Source organism: Marmota marmota, unplaced genomic scaffold, assembly GCF_001458135.2.
Source record: "Marmota marmota marmota unplaced genomic scaffold, marMar, whole genome shotgun sequence".
Classification (NCBI taxonomy): domain Eukaryota; kingdom Metazoa; phylum Chordata; class Mammalia; order Rodentia; family Sciuridae; genus Marmota; species Marmota marmota.
The window spans coordinates 6,690,111-6,700,942 of record NW_026000249.1 but is presented as its reverse complement, the minus strand read 5'-3'; the positions used below and the strand labels follow the sequence as shown (position 1 = coordinate 6,700,942).

At 36.2% G+C, this 10,832-nt stretch overlaps 1 protein-coding gene across 9 annotated transcripts in view; it reads right to left on the bottom strand.

The window, feature by feature from the left end:
- Reps2 (RALBP1 associated Eps domain containing 2) overlaps positions 1-10,832 on the bottom strand; it is a 205,746-nt gene that overhangs the window by 122,493 nt on the left and 72,421 nt on the right. For 5 of the 9 annotated variants that reach the window (XM_048796440.1, XM_048796442.1, XM_048796439.1 and 2 more), the window contains exons 3-4: positions 5,677-5,825; positions 2,984-3,110 (exon numbers count right to left, since the gene is read on the bottom strand). In XM_048796440.1, the coding sequence (XP_048652397.1) occupies positions 2,984-3,110; positions 5,677-5,805 (256 nt within the window). In that variant the 5' untranslated portion in view covers positions 5,806-5,825. The remainder of the gene's footprint in view (positions 1-2,983; positions 3,111-5,676; positions 5,826-10,832) is intronic. The other 4 variants (XM_048796441.1, XM_048796443.1, XM_048796436.1 and 1 more) reach the window with 1 other exon arrangement.

Genomic DNA, 10,832 nt, shown 5'->3' with positions numbered 1-10,832 from the left:
CCTGGGAGGGAGAATGGATCTTAACATGTTGAACTTCCCCTTGATTATCACCATTTTAAATGGGAAAAATGAGGTTCAGTGGCAGAGTCCAAGTAGAATCCAGTTTTCTTGACTCCTAGTCATGACAGAAACAATATCCTCTGTCTTCCTCCATACAAAGTTATATATGGCCTTATAAATAAATACAAGTTTGCCATGCACAGTGGCAATTCCAGTTATTCAGAAGGATGAGGCAGGAGGATTCAAGTTCGAGGCCAGCCTCAAAGTTAGCAAGGCTAACACAAAATAAAAACTTAAAAAGGGCTAGGAGTACAGCTCATTCGTAAAGTGCCCCAGGTTCAATCCCCAGCACCTTAAATAAATTCAGCAGCTATTTCAGAATGGATAAAATGTGGTTATTAATACAACAGAACACTATACAGCAAACAGAAATCACTAACTAAGAACAAGTAACAGATGTTCCTCCCCATGTTGAGTGTGAGGAAGTTAGACATACCTATATACTGTGATTCCATTTAGTTCAAAACCAAACAAAACTATACTGTGATGTTGTAAGTCAGAACTATGGACAAGGATGTTGGCAAAAGGGCAATTGAGTTTCTGGGTTCCCTATATTGTCCAACTTCCTTTTGTGAAAAATCATCTATACACATATCTTGTACACTTTTAATGTAGCTATGTTAACTTCAATAAAATGTACTAAAAAGGGCTGGGGATGTGGCTCAAGCGGTAGCATGCTCGCCTAGCATGCGTGCGGCCTGGGTTCAATCCTCAGCACCACATACAAACAAAGATGTTATGTCCACTGAAAACTAAGAAATAAATATTAAAAATTCTCCCTCCCTCTCTCTCTCTCTCTCCCCTCTCTTTAAAAAAAAAAAAAAACGCATACTACAGGGACACAGCCACATCAATGTTTATAGCGGCACAATTCACAATAGCTAAACTGTGGAACCAACCTAGATGCCCTTCAATAGATGAATGGATTAAAAAATGTGTCATATATACACAATGGAATATTACTCAGCAATAAAAGAGAATAAAATCATGGCATTTGCAGGTAAATGGATGGAGTTAGAAAAGATAATGCTAAGTGAAGTTAGCCAACCCAAAATACCAAATGCCAAATGTTTTCTCTGATATAAGGAGGCTGATTCATAGTGGGAGAGGGAGAGGGAGCATGAGAGGAATATATGAACTCCAGATAGGGCAGAGGGGTTGGAGGGGAAGGGAGGAGGCATGGGGTTAGAAATGATGGTGGAATGTGAGGGACATTATTATCCAAAGTACACGTATGAAGACACAAATGGTGTGAATATACTTTGTATACAACCAGAGATATGAAAATTGTGCTCTGTATATGTAATAAAAATTATAATGCATTCTGCTGTCATATATAAGAATAATTTTTTAAAAAGTATAAAGAGTCATGGAAGCATGGACAGCCTTAGCATAGGCTGCTAAAAGTCCAGAAAGAAGCAGGATGTTTTGCTGGCACTGGGCAACTTAGAAGCCCAATTTGAATGGAATGAAAGGATGGGGCAAGAAATAAGAGTACAGACAAGTTTTTTAAATAATATAGAAGGTAGAACTTAGCAACAGGCTGACTCAGTATAAAAAAAATCAAATTGACCTATGAATTTAAAACCAACTTCCAAAGCCCAAATAATATTAGAAAGAGAAAAAAGACCTACTTCTAAAAATAGAGAAATCAGACAAGGGAAACGATAAGAGGATAATGAAGAATTTTTAGTCCTGTTGAGTTTTCAACACCAGTGGGATATTCAAGTTTCAGGAAAGTGATTTTTTTTGTTACTATCCATTAGCCATGTCATCTTGCATTTACACAGGAATTAATTTCCCAAACAGATTTTATATTCGTGTTCTTACTGAAGCTCATAACATCCCTAAAGGACACTGTGACTGTATGTTAAAAGAGGCAAGAAAACAATGGTTCAGAGAAGTTAAATGGCTTGCCCAAATTCATGTAGCTAGTCACAGAATCCCAGACCTTCTGATTCCAATCCAAAACTCTTTCCATCATGTCATCCCTGCTTCTCTCTGCCAGTTTACAGTCTCTCTAGTTCAGCCTAGCACACATTTTTGTTTCTGTGACCCTCAGGAAGCCCTACTGTTTTCAATGCAGCAAAAAAACCCACAGAAACTGGGTCATTTTCAGTCACTGCCCACCAAATAAAAGGGGGAGGGGGCTATAGGACAGCCAATTCAAAAATACCTTACATCGGTCCTATCGTAAAACTGGGAGCCTAAACCCTAGAAGGACAAGATGCTACGGTGAATTTATGGAGCTTTAAACATTACAGTCCAGGCAGCCAACTTTGCAAGTCATCCTCAGAACCAACTAACATATTTTACCACTAACATAGCCAGCAGAGCATAAATGTGAGCAAGCAGGCAGCCCCACAATTGTGTGTATTGCATGCTTTTCAGTAAAATCCTTTCCCTAGCATTTCCTTTATTTTTATTCCAAAACATAAGAGCTCAATATTTTCACTTATGTGCTCAGTCTTTAAAGGGTGGATCAAATCCTTTGCTTTTGCATAGCTACATTTTAAAGAAATTTCATAAAGGCAGCTATTATACAAAAAATGTTTGATATGTTTGCAAAAAGGAATAACTATTCCCCCAAACCAAAAACCTTTAGCATGCTATGCTCCTATTTTACAAAATGTGTATACGAAAGGTTATACCATATAAATAGTTGTTTACAAGTCTAAAGATGAATGAGTTTCTAGGACAGGAAACAAACCATTACTGAGATATATTTAATTTCATTTTCAAACAAAAACAAAAACAAAAACAAAAAAACCTTGCTTGAAAATATAAAATTAAATTGAGCCATGTTTCCAAAGACAAGAGTAATTAAATCAGGAAATTAAGCAGCTGGTAGCACTGCTGCCTGGTAGATTCAAAAACCTCTAAGACACTGCCTGGGACAGCTGACCCCCAGGTTGCATCTTACCTGGATGCATCTGTTCTGTGCTGCTCCGCAGTTTGCTGTAGCCATGGCTCAAGGGCACCCTCTGATAATGAGGCGGGGAAGAAGGAGGGGAGGCGAGGGGTGACATCGTGGGAGACTGTGCTTCCTGCTTCAAAGAACCAGAACAGAGTTCAGAGGCAACCACTTGAGAAGACTGGCATTCTGAGCTGCGGTTAGGAAGCAGAGCACAACTCTACGGCCAGTGACCCGGCTAATTTAACAAATGGGAGAAATGTTTCCTCAAAAAAATGCAGCAAGGTTAAAAGGCAGTGTCTGAGGATTCAAAAGTCTCTCAGAGAACAAAGTCTCACCAGTGTTACTTAAATCATTAAAACAAGCCTGAAACTCTTTCAGTTATTCTAATAATATTTTCCTTTAAAAAAATGAAAGACACTGACCATATGAAATAACATTCATTCTCCCCAATTGTGATTTCTTTGTGGATAGATTCAATGTTCATTCATTAATAAAGACTTCTATTTCCTGGATTTACACTTATCAAGTCTTCCAGCAAATGTGAATAATGAAAATATATATATATATATATATATATATATATATATATTTAGTTCATTATAGACATTATAGTTATACATACTATTGGGATTCATTTTGACATAATCTCACATGCATGGAATATAATTTGCTTCAGCTCAGTTTCGAGTAGTTCCTTCCTCTTTCCCTTCCCTCCTCCCTCCCCCTGTTCCCCTTTCTCTACTCTATTGGTCTTCCTTCTATTTATTTATAGTTTTTTAAATTGGTACTTTATAGATATTAAAAGTGAAATTCACATTGGTATATTCATATACGCACATAGCATAACTTGATCAATTTCACTCTACTGTTCCTCCCTATCTAACCCTAACCCTAACCCTCCCCTTCTATTCTCTTCCTTGACTCCACTGATCTCCCTTCTATTTTAAATTTATATTTTAAATCCTTAATGCTAAATATTCTTGGAGCTTACTCTGCCAATGTAAAATGTTAGCATTTTTACTTTCTTTTACACTAAGAGACTGCAAACAATACATTACTGCTAAACCACTCTGACTAGACTTCTCCTAAATACTAGGATGAAGCCTTCACAAGCTATAATTTGAATCCCAATTCGAATATGAACCTGATATAGGACCCGAGGCAAGGTGAACAACCTGATATGATGCTGGGTTTCCTCCTCCTCTTCTTTTTTTTTTTTTTTGTTTTTGTTTGTTTGTTTGTTCTCTCAAACACTACCAATAAAGTAGTAACTTTGTGGTACCCAAATAATAAGGGAACAGTGTTTTGTTTTTTTTTCAAAACACAGAGACTACTGGCTTCCTTAGTCTAAAGAGATATATACAATCTGAGCTACTGAACAAATACTCTTTTTTAAAAAAAAGGGGGGAGGGATATATTTGCTTTGAAGTGTATGCTCATACCCAGAGAATGGTTATGACCCCAGCCTCAAGTGAAAGGATAAGCCTTCATTCACACAGCCAGGGGACCAGGCCTGGAAATTTCCCTTGGTATCAACCACTGTGTGATTGGGGATCTTCATTCCTCTCCAAATGTTGGCAGGGAAACATGTCAAAAAATATTGACTAGAAATTCCTACACCACCCTTTTTAAATATATCCTTGAAGAGCTAGTTTAAAATGTGTCAGAAGCAATAGTAGATGCAATTAACAGGATGTGCTACACCCCCTTAACTATAAATATAATATTTCTGCAGCAATGCCTCAGATATTCAACATCATCAAGGTGAGCCATAAGTTAATCCTCCGATATAATCCTTTAATGTCCATTAAATTTAAAATTTTTGATTCAAGTCTTCCTAAAATATACCATATTTCTTTAACATGTAGAAAACACTATGTCAAATATAATTTGACTTCTCTATGTGGTTCAGATTCCTTATCAGAAATATGAGCTCTTGCCTTGGTGTCCTCAGGGTTTACTCATGTGTAGACTATTTATCTCTTCTTAATAGGCCCATTCTTCTGAGATTTCATATTTTTGTCTCTACCAATTAACATCTGACTATTGCAATTAGTGGCCTAATTTTAAAAGCCCATTCTCCCTATTCTGGTTCCAAACCTGCTAAATGGGTAATAGCAGCACTCTTCAAGATGGCATTCCAAACATGTCCCCTTGAAAGGATTCCCTGGTGTAAGGAACATAGTAAACACAGATCTCCAGGTCTCTTCACAGCAGTACTTCTTAGGGTCTGTAATGTGCCAACATGCACTATGAATTTCCAAGACTGAGAGCTAAAACTTTCCCCCCAAAATGAGATAAGAAACTGCATTCTCCAAACATATTACCCAGCAAAACCTTTTCTCCAGACTTCTTTTTTGGAAGAAAGGGCCTATTAACTCCTAGAAGCTACATTTCAAAGAACCCAGTAAGAAAACCGATGACCTAGAGAAAGCAAATAAATGTATTAAATCAGTAGCCTTATTTTAGATACAATTCTACACTTAAGTAGGCTCTAAAGGGCCCCTGGGTGACTCATGGTAATTCCTATGCGTCACACTCTTTTTCTTGCTACAAGGAAACTTTACTGGCTCACTTCCAAGTCTATAATTGTGTTCCAGATGGTGAGATTTGCTGGAAGCTTAACAACCAACATGAGGCCCTGCTATGAGAAGTTTCAGGATCGGAATCAAATGAACATGCCTAATTGGATTGTTTACCTGTTTATCCTCATCGTCCATTCTTTTGAAGGAATTTTTATCCGCGGTTAAATATGGAATCTGAACCTTAGTTCCATGCAGCTCAGCCGGGTTCCCAAATCGTATCTCGCCATCGTTCTTTGACATCATAAAGCGAGGCAGAGGAAGTTCTTTAGGACCAAAAAGAGAGAAGCTTAAGTGAGGCTTTAATTTAAAACTTCAAAAAAAGGGGAACTCAATGGCCAAAAAGATGAATCATTTTTGAGGAAAAAATTCAGAACACCAAATATAGATTCAATTAGGCACAATGAGGATTCATAACAATATCATGATAGAAAAATGCTATGACTTTAACCAAGGTATTCTGGCTTAACACCTTTCAATGCTGTTGAATCATTGCAAAACAAATTCAGGAATGACCTCCTATTTCATCCTATAATTCAGTGCCAAGGAAAAAAAAGATATGACATTGTATAAATACAGTAAGTGACAAATGGTATCAAGTAAAACTTAGGCAATGCTCAAATATGCCAGATGCAGTGTTCAGGAACTGCAAATATTAACTCAGTTAATCCTCACAGAAACTCTGTAAGATATAGCTATCATTATCAATACCCTTTATAGATATGAAAACTGGCATGAAAGAGCTCAAAAGTGTCCCCAAGATCACAAAGCTTCATCTTTGAATGAGCCATGTTTTGAACCCAAGAAAGCTGGTCCTTAACCAGGACTCTACATCAAGGTCTCCTATTCCTAGGGCAAACTTACTGGGTAGAACAATTTTTCACTCAATGTAATTCTTTTTTATGTAATTTTTTTTATTTTTATATGACAGCAGAATGCATTACAACTTTTATTACATATAAAGAGCACAATTTTTCATATCTCTGGTTGTATACATAGTATATTCACACCAATTCGTGTCTTCATACCTGTACTTTGGATAGGAATGATCATCACATTCCATCACCATTAATTACCCCATGCCCCCTCCCTTCCTAAAAAACCAAATGCCAAATGTTTTCTTTGATATAAGGATGCTGATTCGTAGTGGGATAGGGAGCGGGAGCATGGGAGGAATAGATGAACTCAATGAAATTCTTTAAGGAACTTTCATATTCAATCTCCATTTGTCTTTACATAACATAATAAGGAAAATGTTATCAAGTCCAAGCAATCAATCTAATGTGCAACAAGATTCTAATGTCAAAACCATTAGCCACCCACAATGCAACAAAGAACTGAACTGCAACAGTCTGGTGTATTTACTTATCTTTCAAATTTCTAACAAAACTATTCTGAAAATGAAAGTGATACTTTGGCACACTTATACTTCTCAGCACTGCAAATCACACACAATCACATAGCACAAAGACCCACAAAAAGGAGGATAATATTACGGATAATGCATAATGATTTGCATCTGTATCCATTGTTCAGGATAATACTCATCAGCCTGGCTTTCAGCTTCCATCAGCCCTCCATTCCAAAAACACAGCTGTACTTCCAATGATTGATGCTGTGCTAAAGCCAGAAAACATCTTAGCAACAGCAAGTATCCTAGCTCCCCAGGCAAAGAAGGCCCCTGGTTCTCCAATATCCACATCATGTTTATTTTTAGTTGCTATGTCCACATTTGATTCAAAGAAGCAGGCAATATGACAAATCCCTGTGTGATCAATCAGCCAAGGGCCCAAGAGACATAAATAGAGGAACCAATCTGGAAAATTAAACCAAGACTCTCCTCTAAAGAGAGGAGAGCCACCATTTTTAATGTTTTATTGTTTCCCAACCTTGGGCAGTTCTCCAGCACTCAAGCAGGAATGGATTTCAAAAGTCTTGCATGAGAAAAGAAACTCCAGAGTCTCAGTGAATCAAATATAAGCCAATCTATGTTCTATTCTCAGAAAAGAGTTTCAGCACACTCTGCAAAAACCATCTAAAAAGATGGAACAAGATCATATAAAATATTTTGTATCCTGATCTGCCCATGAAACAATGATTCTACTTCCAAGTATTTCTTGAGGAAGAAAACCAAGAGATTCTCAGGATTTATAAGCCCCTGAACAGTGTTTTACTGGCATTCAAAAGACCACTCTGGGGAACAATGCAACCTGTGGTGTTGCTAGGACTTAAATAGAAGTCCCAGATGCCCTTTAGGAAACTGTCATTTCAAACATTCTCCCACTCTGGCTATGGCATTTCTACAGAACTGTTCGCCTAAGAAATAAACACACTCTCCCAGATGGCCATCAAACAGCAAAAGACAAAATATGGCTGAATTTCTCTTGTACTTTCTTCAGTCATGTGGTTTTAAACAATCTTCATTTAACAGAACTGTAATCATACACAATAACATTCTTATCATTGAAACCTTTCATGATGGTGCCATTTCCCTTAAGCTGATAAAACCTATTTAAAAATAAAGACTCTATAACTTTACAGTCTAAATGTTTTTCCTTGTCATACACACACCAAATTTAACAGTGAAACTTTATTTAGGAAATTAATCAATAAAGTATATGCTATGCAATGATGTGTGTCAATAAATCATAGGAGAAGGACCTTTTATAGTAGTTCATTAGAATCATAGAATGTCTCTCAATGAGAAGCCACCCAAAGCAGCAATTGTTTCATAATGGTATCTTAGGTTACAGTCTTTGAACATAGAAGTGCTTTGTATACTATTTTGTTTTTTCTTTTTGGTACCATGGGTTGAACTCACAGGTGTTTAACCACCAAGCCACATCCCCAGCCCTTTTTTATATTTTATTACAGACAGGGTCTCGCTGAGTTGCTTAAGGCCTTGCTAAATTTTTGAGGCTGGGTTGAACTCACAATCTTCCTGCCTTAGCCTCCTGAGTTGCTGGGATTACAGGTGTGCATCACCAAACCAACCTGCTTTGTATATTAAATGACTGTTTTTCCCTTCCACTAAAGAAGCGATGCCTCCCCCTTTTCAAACATGGGGGCCTCTAAAAAGTAAGGAAAAATCTTGTTTTTCCATATTTGATGGCAACATGGATAAAAAAAAAACATTTTTTAAAATTTCCTCAAAAATGTAAGAAAAAATGTAAGCAGCATATACTCAATAATAATGGCAAGTTGTACTGGGCCTCAATTTACTGATAACTGGGAGCGGTCAAGGCCAGGCAAAAGAACCCATGTTCCATCTAACATGTTTACAGTCAGTCATTCAATCCCATTCACTAGAAATATAATGTAAGTCAAATACATATCTGTGCATTTTGTAGAAGCCATGTTAAAAAAACTTTTTTTAAAGTGTGAAATAAGCTACTCATAAAAAGACAAATACTATACAATTCCCTTTATATGAGGTATCAAGAATAGTCATACTTGGAGCCGGGTGCAGTGATACACACCTGAAGACTTGGGAGGCAAAGGCAGGAGGATCACAAGTTCAAAGCCAGCCTCAGCAACTTAGCAAGGCCTAAGCAATTTGGTGAGACCCTGTCTCAAAATAAAGAAAACAAAAAGGGCTGGAGATGTGGTTCAGTGGTTAAGCTGCCCTGGGATCCATCCCATGTACCAAACCAAAAAAAGAAAAAAAAAATGAAGAAGAGTTGTCGTCAGATTCAAAGGAACAGAAGTAGAAGGATGGAAGGATGGTTGCCAGGGGATTGGGGCAAGGAGACAGGGAGTTGTTTAATGAGTACAGAGTTTCCTTTTGCGAGGAAAGGTGAACAAGTTCTAGAAATTGGATGCACAACAATGTGAATATACTTAATACTACTAAACTATACACTTAAAAATGAGTAAGATGAAAAATTTAATGTTATAGGCATTTTATCACAATAAAACTAATTTTAAAGTGTCTAAAAAGTGAAATTAACTTTAATAATCTATTTTAACCCAATATCATCACTTCAACATAAAATCAACTTTAAAAAAAACTGTTAATGAGGGCTGGGGATATAGTTTAGGGGTAAGGCACTTGCCTGGCATGCAAAAGGCCCTAGATTGGATCCCCAGCAGTGCTAAAAGAATAATGAAAGATTTTACATTATTTTTTCATGCTAAATCTTCAAACTTTACCCTCATTGCACACTTAAATTCATATTTGCCACATTTTAAGTGCTCCACAGCCACACATGGCTATTGGTTACCATACTGGAAGTTCAAAGCTCTAGTTGATAGTTTCTATGAGGGGAACATGGGTCATTGTGGCCAGAAATATGTATTGTACAAGAAATAGTATATTGTTAAATGTCAGCAACTAATTGGTTTGTCTTTAAATTATGTAAAGGATATTTTGTATGGAAGGGTAATTTATAAAGGTCTTTAAATATACTACTTGAAGTTTTGACAAATATATATGTATGTGTATAAAACTAACACCTATATTAAAATAAAGAATTTTCTATCAAATTCCTTTCCCTTTAATCTCCTTTGTCCCACCAGCAACCTCTGTACTAATTTCTAAACCCACAGGTTATCTTTGCCATTACAGAACTTCATATAATATAATCATATAGTATTTATCCTTGTGACTATCTTCTTTTACAACATTTTGTGATAATCATCCAACACAATGTACACAGGCATAGTTCATTCTTTTTCATTGCTATGGAGCAACCTGTTTATATATTAATAAATTGACATTTTTATACACTATTCTGTGATAAATATTTATATTTATCCACTTTGGGATCACTTTGAACATTCTTCATCTTTTGATGGCTATAAATTCATTTATCTTGAGTATGCACCTAAGAACCGCATCTAGCCTGCTATCTATTTCTGTGCATTCTGTGAGTATAATGTTTGAAAGTTTGAAAAAAATCAAAAGAAAAATAATACTTTATAATATGAAAGTTATGAGATTCAAATTTCAGTGTCTATAAATAAAGTTTAACTGGAATACAGCCATGCTCTTTTGTTTATTTATTGCCCATAGCTACTTTTATACTATAAGCGATGAATAGATGAGACAAAGATCACATGGCCCACAAAGTCTAAAATATTATCTGGCCCTTTACAGAAAAACTTTGCTGACCCCTATGTTATACAATGCAAAGGCTATCATGAAATGTAGTCCTACTAAATCAAAAAGTGGCATTTAACAGAAAAAACATTTTATATTGCTTGAAGTTTTTTATTTAAATTTTGGGGTTATTTTTCTTTTCTTTTCTTTTTTTTTTTTTTTTTTTTTTTTT